This window comes from Nicotiana tabacum, chromosome 3 (genome assembly GCF_000715075.1).
Source record: "Nicotiana tabacum cultivar K326 chromosome 3, ASM71507v2, whole genome shotgun sequence".
NCBI classification, from domain to species: Eukaryota; Viridiplantae; Streptophyta; class Magnoliopsida; order Solanales; family Solanaceae; genus Nicotiana; species Nicotiana tabacum.
Window position 1 is genome coordinate 131,858,834 of NC_134082.1, and position 13,079 is coordinate 131,871,912.

General features: G+C 35.0%; 2 protein-coding genes across 4 annotated transcripts; both read left to right on the plus strand.

Moving 5' to 3' along the window:
- The first annotated feature begins 1,051 nt into the window (after window positions 1-1,051).
- On the plus strand, window positions 1,052-5,493 carry LOC107809928 (uncharacterized). 2 transcript variants are annotated; one of them, XM_075241577.1, is made up of 11 exons: window positions 1,052-2,838; window positions 2,929-3,042; window positions 3,141-3,173; window positions 3,503-3,680; window positions 3,800-3,948; window positions 4,097-4,233; window positions 4,302-4,397; window positions 4,529-4,598; window positions 4,683-4,757; window positions 4,830-4,875; window positions 4,968-5,493. In XM_075241577.1, the coding sequence occupies exons 1-11, from the start codon at window positions 1,564-1,566 to the stop codon at window positions 5,030-5,032; spliced, it is 2,238 nt and encodes a 745-aa protein (XP_075097678.1). In that variant the 5' UTR covers window positions 1,052-1,563; the 3' UTR covers window positions 5,033-5,493. The 2 variants fall into 2 exon arrangements, with proteins under 2 accessions (XP_075097678.1, XP_075097675.1); XM_075241574.1 differs by having other exon boundaries at window positions 1,055-2,838; window positions 3,767-3,948.
- Window positions 5,494-8,293: 2,800 nt separating this feature from the next.
- LOC107809932 (soluble inorganic pyrophosphatase-like) lies at window positions 8,294-12,414 on the plus strand. Of its 2 annotated transcripts, XM_016634632.2 has the most exons (10): window positions 8,410-8,425; window positions 8,869-8,934; window positions 9,074-9,209; window positions 9,418-9,446; window positions 9,865-9,930; window positions 10,691-10,798; window positions 10,927-10,992; window positions 11,521-11,641; window positions 11,898-11,979; window positions 12,087-12,414. In XM_016634632.2, the coding sequence occupies exons 3-10, from the start codon at window positions 9,080-9,082 to the stop codon at window positions 12,127-12,129; spliced, it is 645 nt and encodes a 214-aa protein (XP_016490118.1). In that variant the 5' UTR covers window positions 8,410-8,425; window positions 8,869-8,934; window positions 9,074-9,079; the 3' UTR covers window positions 12,130-12,414. The 2 variants fall into 2 exon arrangements, with proteins under 2 accessions (XP_016490117.1, XP_016490118.1); XM_016634631.2 differs by lacking the exon at window positions 8,869-8,934 and having other exon boundaries at window positions 8,294-8,425.
- The last annotated feature ends 665 nt before the right edge of the window (window positions 12,415-13,079 follow it).

Genomic DNA, 13,079 nt, shown 5'->3' on the forward strand with positions numbered 1-13,079 from the left:
GTCGCTGTAAAAATAATAGCCGAAAAAATATATAAAATTTGTATATTTTTTCTGTATATATATATAGACATACATTTTGTATGTTAATATACAAAACCTATACAAATTTTATATACTTTTTCGGCTACCAGATGTAAATAGTTTATGGCACGGGCTAAAAATGATAATACAACCTGGTTATTCGTTTGCTTTAATAATATGCCTAGAAGTGATTCTGGCAGCTCTATTTTTTTCAATTTTAATTTTTCTTTTTGGAAAAATCAATCGACATTTTTAAATGTATATATATACAAAAATTATACAAATTTTATATATTTTTCAGCTATTATTTGTACAGCGGCTATACAATATCATTTTCTCATTGAAAACTGGCATAGAAGGAGATATTTTCAAGGTCAAAATTTTAGAAGAAATTATCTAAAAATGAGGAATTAAAATGATAATTTGCCTTATTCAATAAAAGGAGAAGAAACGTTGCTTCATAGCAGAAGATTTGCTTAATGAATCAGAGTTAGGTAACACCGTTAGTTTTGAACACATTGTGTCAGTGAGACTAAAAGTGCTCCACTTTAGCATACTTAATGGACTAAATATATTCAAGGTTATATTTGAGGGATCAAAATAGACATACACTCAAAGATAAAGATAAAGGACAATATTGTTCAAAAATTTGAACAAGCAAACATAAAACAATCCTCCCATGGGCCTATTTAACATTACTACAATGTGTAAATCACTGAATGGTCACCTCATCTAATAAGTCAATCTATTAAAAATGAGAAATTCAACTCCATGTAATAAATTGTGTTAGCGCACTCTTTTTCCAAGAACAATGTGAGTCTAGGACAGCTGCCGAAATGTTTCAATGAGGAATCCTTTTGTTCCATGCAGAAGACAAAGTCCTCTCCCGACAATGCACTTAGAAATTTCAGAACATCCCATGTATAATGCTAAAAAGATGCTGCGCACAATGTCAAAAGCTTGCTCTTCTTTAGTTGTATGCTACATTAGCTGGATTTAATTAGTTCAGCACCAGCTCGTCGTGTTCACCAATGTTTCTGCTTTGTGTTCAGCACCAAGTATTCCTTGTTTCTCCAACTCTTGGGTCTCTGGCATAGTTCTCTTCATCCTTTTAGGAGCCACTTCAGAATATTCTGATTCCACTCAATATGAAATCATATATTACGGTGATCATCTCATATAAAATCTTAAACGGTTATACAGAACATATATTTATTTACTTAATTAACCCTTAAGTACGTCAAGACTCAGCTCATGACATATGTCTACTGTAATACCATTTTAAAAACAATGTGACCAACTTTATCCAAAAATTTATACATATCCAACACCGTGGTTTTGTTTTCCTTGTGCTTTTCACAAAAAAGGAAAAAAAATAATTGGTACAATTCTTGTTACCATTCTCTGTATCTTTGCTGTCCTTACAGAATAAATTGGATGCTAATTCCCACCTATGATTAATTTTTTCCTTTTAGACCAGCAAACTGTTTGAATTGCCAGTGTTCGAATCATAGCTAAGAGAGAAAATTAAACTCCTGCTAAATGGAGGGAGCTTCAACATATAAAAGAACTCTACAACTGAAAATCTCGTCGAGTATGAGGCAAAGGAGAAGTGGTTACGAGCCATCAGATACTGAGACAGACTGGACGTTGGACAGTCCACACCGTGAAGCAAATGCAAACAATGAAAAAGAAATACATCTTGAAGAACCTGAAAGCGAAGAGCAAAATCTAGCATTGCAGAAAGCAAAGGACAATAATTTTTTGAATGTAAGCCGGAGGACTAATGTCCCCAGTCCTGCTCGAAGGAGAACTACTAAGTCTCCTTATAAGCCTCGTAGAGATACCGATGATGATGTTCATTCTCCTGCAAAAGCTTTGCCAAGAAGTGTTAGCACATTTGCACGCAGGCCTGATTTATATTCTCGTAGAAATGTTAGTTCTTTTCAAAAATCTGAGTACCATAGACATACATCTCCATATAAATATGAGGATGAATTTGCTGATTCAAATAGAAAGCAAAACAATGTCCATAGTAGACTCGGTGAGAAATCAAATTATAATCGCAGGTATGCTTCTGCTCCTAGACCTGACAGACAACATAGGTTTGATGCTTCTAAGGAGCGAAGGAAAGCAGATAAGACGCTGTCCCAATTGCCAAATAGGAGCTTGTCGCGGAAAGAGAGGGAAACTCTGAATAAGCATGGACCTACAGGAGGTGAACTAAATGAAATGATTGCCAAAGCAAAGATTTCTGGAAGCAGTACAGGCGTTAATCATATGTTTGAAAGCACAGAAACCATTGCACCTGGTGATATTTTCTTTTCTCAGGATTATGCAGCCTTGACTATGCAGCAGATTACTGAAAACAAATCCAATAAAAAGACTCAGGTACTGACTGATAGGAATGTTGTACTATCTGTGAAAACACCTGCCAATTTTAATAATCAGAGTAGCAGAAGGAATTTATCGAGTAATACTATGACTCGACCAACTATGAGCGCGAGCTCTTCAGTAAGTAGGCAGAGCAGCACTTTGAGTGAGGCTAGTGGAAGGACAACTGCAAGTATGAAAAGGTTCACGGCGAACAGGCAAAAGAAGCAATCAGAAGCATGGTTTTCTTGTCTCAACAAGGGATCTTGTAGAACCTCAAGAAGAGAATCTCCAGAAAGAGGGCGCCCGATTGATGAAGCTTTAGTTATTGCCAAGGCATCTATAGTTGAAAGCCTGAGACCCTTTTGGGCTGATAGGTATCAACCTGTTTCACTAGAAGAATTCACTTGCCACAAGCAAGAAGCTTTACTACTTAAAGACCTGGTAAAGACAAGAGGAAATTTTGTACTGGTAGTTAACTTTTTCTGCTTAGATTACACAAGTTTCTTTGCTTTTCTAATGTTTTTCTTTTAGGTTTCTTCAAATGAAACCTTTCCACAAATCTTATTCAAGGGACCTTCTGGCTCTGGGAAGAGAACTCTCGCGATTGCTCTTCTTCATGAAATCTATGGAGATGCAATCTGCAATGTAAGTAGAATGACATTTATTAGAAGATATAGAGCTATGCTACATTTTTTACGGTTCATCAGTAGAAATCTTCAACTTCTTTATGTTCTTGTTTGCAGATATCCCATGATCTGAAATACTTCCAAATTAAGGTACCTTAGGCTTGATTTCTTTTCTGCTATTTATTCATTTTTCTGATCTTCATAAAATCAAAATTAATTATGCGGCTTAAACTTCTGTGATTTTCAATTGATCTCGATCCATCTGTTAAGCAGTTAATGTTTGTAAACACCACACTTTTAACCAGCAACCTTTATTTGGTAAATTGGAACGCCAAGCAGTTAATGTTTGTAAACAACACATAACCACATTGTTAACTAGCACCCTTTATTTGGTAAATTGGAATGCCATTTTTATTGCATAACCAGTACCAAGTAGTATCAGTTTTTTTTTTCTCTTCTTATCCCCTATTTGTTGATAGGAAACAAGGCCAGTGCAAGTTGTTGTACCAGTAAGCTCAAGTCCTCACCATATAGAGCTGAACGTTCGATTGGAACCTAATGCTAGATATGCAATAATGGCTTTTGTTAAGCAAATAAGTAGCGAGTATGCACTGACCCCTGAAATCAGCAGAGTGAATATGAAGGCTGATTACAAAGGTAATCATATCTATCAATGCAAAAACTATTTTAACATTGTAGTATCACTTCAGTCTTGATATCTAATAATAAATTGTTACTTACAGTAATAGTTCTGTATAATGTGGACAAAGCTGCAGAGAACATACAGCACCTAATAAAATGGATAATGGACTGCTATTCAGATGCTTGCAAACTCATTCTCTGCTGTGAAGATGATGTATCCATACTTGACTCAGTGAAAAGCCACACCAAAGTTGTTGAACTATCAGCTCCTGTAACTCATGAAGTAAGTCTCAAAGTAGTACATTGTAAAATAATTTACATTAACATTGACTACAAATGTAACACGTATGTCATCTGAAAAATGAGTATCGTTCATATCTTCAACAAGACACGAGAAATTTCCTTCTTACTTAATCTTTTGCATTGCTTAGATCATGGAAGTTCTTACTCAGATAGCAAGAAAGGAAGATTTTGAACTACCAATGGGCTTCGCGGCTAAGATAGCTGCCAAATCAAAGCAAAACCTGAGGAGAGCAATTATGGCTCTTGAAGCCTGCAAAGCGCACAAGTAAGACTAATACTTACAGATTATGCTCCTGCTAGTTTGTGGATTACTAATCCACATACTTAATACAGCTATCCCTTTGCCGAAGACCAACCAATTTCAATAGGATGGGAAGATATTGTAATAGAACTTGCAGCAGAAATTCTAGCTGATCCCACCACAACGAGGTACTTCTTTCCTTGGTTCCTTTTTCAATTTATTTCTTTCCTTCATTTTGTTTGTAAGGAAATTATGGATCCACTTTAGACTGTTAGTTCACACAATGCATAAACTACACATTTTCCTACCGGTGCAACAGGTTATTCTCTGCGCGGGGAAAGTTTCAAAAACTTCTGGTGGAGTTTGTACATCCAAAACTTATTCTCCTGGTAAAGTATAGTACTTTAATGAGGATGGTTGAAGAGGTAATATTTAAGGGAGATCTTAACATGATCATTGTTCAATGCATGCAGAAACTAGTTGAAGAATTCCTTAAAAGGGTTGATGCTGGTATAATAAGGGAAATTTATTATTGGCATGCTTATTATGTAAGTTCTCTCCTTCTATATTAGAATATTTATTTCAGAAAACTTCATTGAATGACTGAGGACGATCTGCAGGAGAAAAGGCTTCCTCTTGGAACAAGTGCTTTGTTAAAATTAGAAGGTACCTTGTTATGCTATGTGTATATAAGACATTTTAAGTGTCATCAGTTCTCTTCACCTGGATTGTTGATAGATTTATATGTATGACTGCAGAATTTGTGGCAAAATTTATGAGCATTAACAGGAAAAATTTCGGCAACCGTCAGCAGTTTCACTAAAATTCGTGACTACATGGAGGCTATTATGATTGAGGGAAGGCTCAAATTTTGGCGCAACAGGTCTTCCCCTTTTATCAAACAGTCTGCATTCACGATGGGATAACAGTCATTCTTGGGAAACTATGTCAGGTTGTAAAGATTATCTTATGTGAATGTGGCGATGCATACAAACAGAAAGCTGTATGCATCTGGTGTAAGTTTTTTGGAAATTCTTGAACTGGTCCGTCATATATGTGAGAGACAAATCACGTACTACTATTATGTAATATTATTTAGAATTCATTATACTGTATGTCCAAATCAATCATAAAGTGATGGTCGACTCACTCTACAAAGTCTATTTTTTTAGTCTCTTGTATTGCTGTGTGCATTGTCAAATCTTGTTTGAGAGTGCAATAGCTACTTTCTCTATCGTTCTTAACAAAAAGTATAACGTACTTTATTAATTTTGTATAAGCACTAGCACATCTTTTCCTGAAAGAAAAGAAAAAGTTCGTTGTTTCCACTTCTTGTTATTTCTTTACATCTACTTGTTCTTATTTAACAAAAAACAAATTACCTACTGGATACAGACTTTAATAAATACCTAGTAATATTTTTTCTAGGACTTTCCATCCAAAAACATGTGGAGTGCCTCCAGTTTTATCATTCAAGCTAAGCCTCTCAATGCACTTTAATGACTTCAAAAGAACGACAAGACTTTAAAAAACAATATATGAAACAAAACATTCCTATGCACTAAGGGTGTGAGCTTTGTTCCACAGGTCAGTTATAAGGTAATTACAATATTTTCTCTATGATAATTATTATTCTTTAGTAACCTGATAAAAATAATAATTAACATGTTATTAGAAATTAAGAATCACAAATCGTATCAATGTTTTAAAAGGTATTTCTGAGACTCACCCGGGGGCTCGCCCCTAGGCGAGACACTTGTAAAACGCCCTGGGGCTCATATATGAGGCTCAGTTCTGTGAGGCTTACACCCCAAGCGCTCGATTGTAAGCCCTAAACACGCCTAATGCCCAATGTTCGGGGCTCGCCTAACAATTCTAAATCAAATCACGTGTCGAATTTCCTAATTAGCATTATTGACCCTCAAAAATTTTTATCAAATTAATGATAAAAGTTCTATTCATGAATAGAAATACGAAGATTGAGCGTAACTCAAATAGAGAACCATAGTACTGCGTTTTTGTATCTTCACTTGTTATTGGTCGTGTCTTGTTCATACATCTCTCCTAATTATAGACTTTTATTAATTTAATATTTTAAACTAATTTATATTTACTCATGAATGAATAATATTTTAATTATAGTACTGACAAGATTTACTGATTATTCACTTTTAAGAAGGCAAAATGTAGAGTTTGATAATATCTTTTAAGAACTTATGATTCTTTAATTGTTTGAAAGTTAAGACGTTATACGTGATTTGCCTGTGTTATTACACTTACGAAACATGGCATATATTTTGTTTTCTGTGATTTCTTTAATTTTTAAACTTTCAATTTATATTTTTATGTTTTTATTAATTTAAAATTAAAAATTTTAAAGGCCCATGAGGCTTATGCTCTCTGCCTCAAGGCTTTCGCCTCGCCCCATATCAAGTAAACGCTCCGACTCACACCCCTGCACTTTAAAATATTGAATAGTATCCATTCAAATATTAGGCATGTCAAGAAAAGAACGCCAATTGTCATAAATCTTTCTTTATTTAAGTATATTTATGTTGATGAGAAGATTTTGTTTCTTTCCATTTTATGAGTAACAAAAAGGAAGGGCTTAAAGTAATGAACATATTTATTGCTATTACCTTGATACAAAGATTTAGGCCTCATTTGTTTACACTTAACGGAGGTCTGAATCTTAATCATTCAGATCTCAGACATTAAGTGCGTTTGTTTTTAAAGTCTGAATCTTAATTATTCAGATCTTAATTATTAAGTGTGTTTTTTTTTACTTCACAGTCACTTATTGGGTCTGAATAGGTCTGTATGATTAAGATCTATAATAGAGACTTAATTTATTAAGATGCTATTACATATTCATTATTAACTGTCGCAACCGCCTACCATTATCAACTACCACCATGCCACCACCACCACCTCCACCACCACCATGCCACCATCATCCTCAATCATAGCCGCCACCGTTATCGACCATCACCACCCGCTATCTCAACCACTCCAACCGCCATAATCATTCTCACCCACAATCAACACTCATCCACCTTAACTAGCACAACTGACCACCCCATCACCATCAACAACCACAGCCGGTACTGCCCATCATTATAACCTACCACCACCAACCCACCACCTTCATCAGTCACAACTACTACCATCACCCGCCATTATTAACTATCACCACCCACCACCACCATCCTCAATCATAATCGCCATCACTACCAATCACTACTAGCTACAAGCATGAACTACCATCATCAACCAAAGCTACCACCAACCACCACCTCTAGTCGGCATTCACCTGTTAGCTATCACCACCAACAACTATCGTGTTTTAAAAAACTATATATTTTATTGATAGAATTTTAGATTAGTTAGTATTTCATTTGAATTTTATGTTATTAATTTTCAATAAAGATAAATTTTATATATTCAGATGTTAAAAATCAAACAGTCTTAGTTATTTCTATTCAGATCTTAATATACATCTTAATATATTCAGATGTGTGTTCAAATTCAAATGTCTTAATTTTAATACAGATTTTGATATTCAGTGTATTCAGATTCAGACGTCTTAATCTTAAAAAGAAGTGAAGCCTTAGATTGAGGTAGATTATACTGGATCTTCGAAATCTGTAAGTAAAAAGGAAGATACAAATAAAATGACGAATGAGTAAGGTGGAAAAAGATAGAAGCATTTATGTTATTTCCTTCCCAAGCGGAAAGTAGAACATTTGCCTTAACTTCACTTTTCCATTTCTAAATCCAAGAAATTTTTGGAATATCTTTTTCATAGTGAGCACAGGAGTGCGACAACCGTTACATCAGTTTTAGAGTGTAGAAACTACGTGGCGATCTCTAATTGGCCGTCTTAGTTTTCAATTTCCTATGGAACTGTTCCTTTGCTTTTACTACCACTTGAAGATCCTTTTCCCGAGAAGCCAAAAAAATAAAATAATGGGGTCGATGCCGTGAGACCTTATCAACCGTTCGATTTAAGCAAATTGACAATCCAACGACTCATGTTGACTAAATGACTGACGAGTGGAAACTTTTGCCACAAAGCGAAAATGACACATAGCACCCCCCACAAAAGTTGTATATATTGCGACTCACAAAAGAAGAAAATAAGAAGAATAGTTCTATCACCACCTCTTAACTTCAATCGAAAAGCTTGTGCTTCTTATTCACCCATTTTCTTTCTGTAAGTTATTCATCGTTTAGTTCTTTTCCCTTTTTCCATTTGATTGTTTTAATTCATTAGTATAAATAAGTTTGTTTTCAACAGACTTGCTTCATGGGTACGATTAAATTTCAGTTCCTTTAATATGTTTTTGAGTTTTTCTTTTGGATTTCTGTTTTTGGGTCGATTTTTGCAAGTGGATTTTGCTTCGGCTTGTCCCATTTGATTGCTTTAATCAACAATTGCATATAGCTTTTGGGAAATTTCACTTTCTTAAGCCCTTTTGTTTCCTGGATGGCTGATCTTACACCTCTTTCAATCTATACTCCATCTATTAATTGCTTTTTTTTTGGCGGTGGGGTGGTGGTGGGTGTACCTGTACATGCAAGAAAAGTGTCAAATTGACTACATTACTGATTGATTCCATAAATTCAAGTCGGTTGTGATTTTGTTGTTACCATAAGGTAATCTGACAGGAAAAAAAGACATTCTTATCTGCTAGTGAAGCAGTTAATTTGTTCATGTGAAAGGTATTGCTAGTAACCATGTTCTGAAAATTTATATCCTGATTGATCATAATTTTTTTTTTTTTTTTTGGCATTTTTACATTGAATTTTCAACGACTCCATATATATGCTTAATGTTGCCTTTCCTTTTTCTCTTGTTAAGCTTACTATGGCTGAAAATAATGGACAAGGGATTGGAAGATATTCAGGAACCTCTCGTGTTGCACTCAATGAAAGAATTCTCTCCTCTATGTCACATAGATCTGTTGCTGCTCATCCATGGCATGACTTAGAGATTGGTAAGATTAGCTATTTTTATCTAACATATAACAAGAAAAATGAAAAAGAAAGTAGAAAGCTATGCATGTGTATTTCTTTTTAATCAGCATCGGTATATCATGTGTATCGATTTCAATGTCTGGAAATTATTTCATGGTCTTGTTATACATTGCGCAGTGTGTGGTTTGGTGTCTTTTTGTACTTATGCTTGATGTTCTGTAAATGCAGGGCCAGGTGCACCCGCAATCTTCAACTGTGTAAGTGTTTACGACAGATTATAGTACTTTTTTTCCAAATATTCTTGATAAAGTACTTAAGTTACTCCAGCAACCAGAATCTTCTTATACTGGCTGTACTTGTCTAGTTTTGCTTATGTAGTGCATATGACTTTTAATTCTTTCCAAAAGATACTTGATGAAGTGCTAACATTGATTGAATGTAGCAAAGTGTTTTGATATATGCATACTGATTTATCTTTGAATTAGCGGCCATTCTCAACTGGAAAAATATAACAAAGGTTGGCACTGTCACATACTGGAAAAGAATTCAAATATATTTGCACGTCGATATTATATCATCCTCGTAGCTGTTATTATCTGTCTGCGGGATGTTCACAAGTACTAAACAGATGGCGTTAAGTTTCATTCAAACTAAATGCTTAGACTTATGTGGCAGGTGGTTGAAATACCCAAAGGTAGCAAAGTGAAGTATGAGCTTGACAAAGCAAGTGGCCTTATAAAGGTACTATCTTGACCAGTGATCTTTCTTTCTCTTCCGGCAGGAAAATATCTGTCTCTATTTCTATTTCAAGGCGATTTCTATTTTCCTTTTTATAACTCCCCCTTCCATGGGCTAGAAAAATCTCTTTTACGATGTGAAACTTGTATTAAGATCATTTCTAGGTCATTGCCTATTTCCTCTTTTTGTTATTGGAGAATTTGCTATGCTTTACCTTCATTACAGGTTCATTGGGCAGAATGGTCAAGTATCAGATATACATCCATGTATGACACAATTAATGACTTTGTGTTGCAGAAATAAACTTTAATCATTGTTTGATTGTCATGGAGTATAATACATAACAATACTTGTACTAAAACTTTATACACCAATGAGTTTGTTTCCATAGGATTTTACTGTTTGCTATGTCTGCTCAGATAAGATGTGTTTCGGAAATGATATCTTTAGGACTCAATAAACGCAACATATATTTTCATTCTAAACTGAATAGCTTCATTTTTTATTTGGATAGAAGGGTGTGGTATCTTCTTTGGTCATTTTCTCTGCTTTTTGTATGATGTGTTAAATCAATTTACTCCTAGTGTTTTTTACATAAACTATGCTGCAAAGTTTTTCACAATCTGTTTCTTAAGAACTTTGCAATGGAAACTAGGATACTTGTTGGAATACTTGTACCATCTAGTTGGTTTTTACTTGCATTTTTCATTTAAGAATTTTCACTGTGATGATAATCATTTGACTGAATTGCTGAACTTGAAAGGTTGACCGAATACTGTACTCATCAGTTGTTTATCCACACAACTATGGTTTCATCCCAAGAACCCTTTGTGAAGACAGTGATCCGATGGATGTCTTGGTACTGATGCAGGTTTGCCTCCTTTTACACACATACATGCACGTACACACACACATCTTCCACAGGCCCAATCTTGCATTGTTTGTCTCAGTGTAAGCTTACTCTTGGGTACTCTTACATCCATACTGTATGTTGTATAGGAACCTGTGCTACCTAGTACCTTTCTTCGTGCTCGTGCAATTGGATTGATGCCTATGATTGATCAGGTAAGGTTTTTGAATAGATGTAAACTTTTTGCCACGTGTACACTGGACATGGTAAAAAATGCTGGAAAAAAAGCATTTGCTTTTAATGTTTTTAATAGAAGTATGTTTTTCTTTGTTTCCTTTAAGTTTTATTGTGTACCTCTTTCTAACCTTGAGAGCCCACATTATATGTTTTTCTTATTTTCCTTGGAACTAAAAATTTATTGAAGCGAAAAGCAACGTATGCTGTTAGTCGAGCTGCCGTTGAGAGTTCAATAATAATTGACCCGTAAACATCATTGATAAGTTTGCCCTTTGTCAACTTTGTTGAGGGTGATAATTTCTCTTCTGCACGATAGAAAACTACGTGAGGAAACAGTAGAACATGAGTTAAGATTTTTAATACATTCAGACCAAATAACTGTGGTGTGTGACAGTGTGGCACCAGCGTTATAATTTCCTTTTTTGTGTGAGTGCATTACGGCATCTGTAATGTAATGCTAGTCGTTTAAAATATGTAATAACTAATTGATGTTAGAAATGTTACAGGGTGAGAAAGATGACAAGATTATAGCAGTATGTGCTGATGATCCCGAGTTCCGCCACTACTCAGACATCAAGGAGCTTCCTCCTCATCGTCTTGCTGAAATTCGGCGCTTTTTTGAAGACTGTATCCTCTGATATCGCATTTGCTTGTTTAATTAGTCAAGTAAAGAAGGAAAGTTTCTCTAGTCGTCATGAGAGGTCTCTGAGGCTGCTGGATGCATATGGAGCTTCTGGCTTCATATGCTTCTCCAGTGCGTGTCTGTTTTTCGTAAAATGCTGGTGATATATTTGAGTAAAAAAATTGTGTGGATGTCATAGTTTGACTATGTTTGCGAGGTTCTACTCTTTTTATCTACACATCCTTGACTCTGTGTCAACAGATAAAAAGAATGAGAACAAGTCAGTTGCAGTGGAAGACTTTCTTCCTGCTGAAGCAGCTGTTGATGCCATCAAGTATTCCATGTCAGTGCTTTTGAGTTCTCTCATGTTATGGAATTGCTTATTCTTTGTGTTGCCAGAAAGCCTCACTAAAATATTTCATCTTTATGGCTGTGATGCTGTGATCACAGGGACCTGTATGCTTCTTACATTGTGGAAAGTTTGAGGAAGTGACCTTGTTGAGAACATGCTGCGGTCGATACCGGAAATTTAAGTAGAGAAGCTGATAGACTTGTTGAAGCTGGCTCTCCGAACTTCATATGCTTACTTTAGTTTAACATGGTATTATCGGATATTTGAAATATATGTAGAACTTTTAATTTGCATGAATTCAGAAAAGCTATAGAAAAGAAGCATCAAGGGAAAATGTGTACTGCCGATCCTATAGAAATAAATGCTTTCCCAAGATACGAAAAAGCTTATTACAATATATTTTGGGCGTTAGCTATCTTGTTTTGATTTTGTTTTGTTTTTCTCCATCTCTTTCATAGCTTTCTTATAGTAGATAGTTTAGAGTTCATTAGAATCTCTACACCAAACTTTTTCAACCCCATGATATTTGCAGGCTCGAGTTTAATTTCAATTCAGTTTTAATCGCTGAAAATATCAAGAGTGTGTTGTTTAATGATTTGTAGTGTAAAGTTGAGATGTTTTTGGTAAACAAAATGAGAAATCCCAAGGCCAATAAGTGACACAATAACGAGTGTTACTAGGTGCTTGGTATTTCAATTTAACTCCGGTCGTATAATGGCTCTTTTAAGTTGTTCACAACCATCTTATACAACTTACACTAGTTATATTAGACTCCTTTTTGTCTTACAAATTTGTGGACCTTCATCTTACACTTCTGGGTTCACAAAACTGTAACACAAAAAGTTTGGTCTTACAAATTTGTGGACCCTCATCTTACACTTCTGGGTTTACAAAATTGTGAGACAAAAAAGTTGCCTTATACAACTAGTGTCAGTTGTATGAGACACAAAATAAAATTTTTCATGATCAAACAAACACCTCAATTAACCAATTTATCATTTAGACACTTTAATTGTCTATTGTCGCTGATGTGGCATATGCGTGACCAAATTTTGAGCGTGTGATACATTTTTGCAGCCTAAACTTTTTTT

Coding starts and splice junctions, on each gene's coding strand:
- LOC107809928 (XM_075241574.1), top strand. CDS start 1,564: ATGGAGGGAGCTTCAACATATAAAAGAACTCTACAACTGAAAATCTCG. Junction 4,599..4,682: donor ATCCAAAACTTATTCTCCTG/GTAAAGTATAGT, acceptor CAATGCATGCAG/AAACTAGTTGAAGAATTCCT. Junction 4,758..4,829: donor ATTATTGGCATGCTTATTAT/GTAAGTTCTCTC, acceptor GACGATCTGCAG/GAGAAAAGGCTTCCTCTTGG.
- LOC107809932 (XM_016634631.2), top strand. CDS start 9,080: ATGGCTGAAAATAATGGACAAGGGATTGGAAGATATTCAGGAACCTCT. Junction 9,447..9,864: donor CACCCGCAATCTTCAACTGT/GTAAGTGTTTAC, acceptor CTTATGTGGCAG/GTGGTTGAAATACCCAAAGG. Junction 10,993..11,520: donor TGATGCCTATGATTGATCAG/GTAAGGTTTTTG, acceptor GAAATGTTACAG/GGTGAGAAAGATGACAAGAT.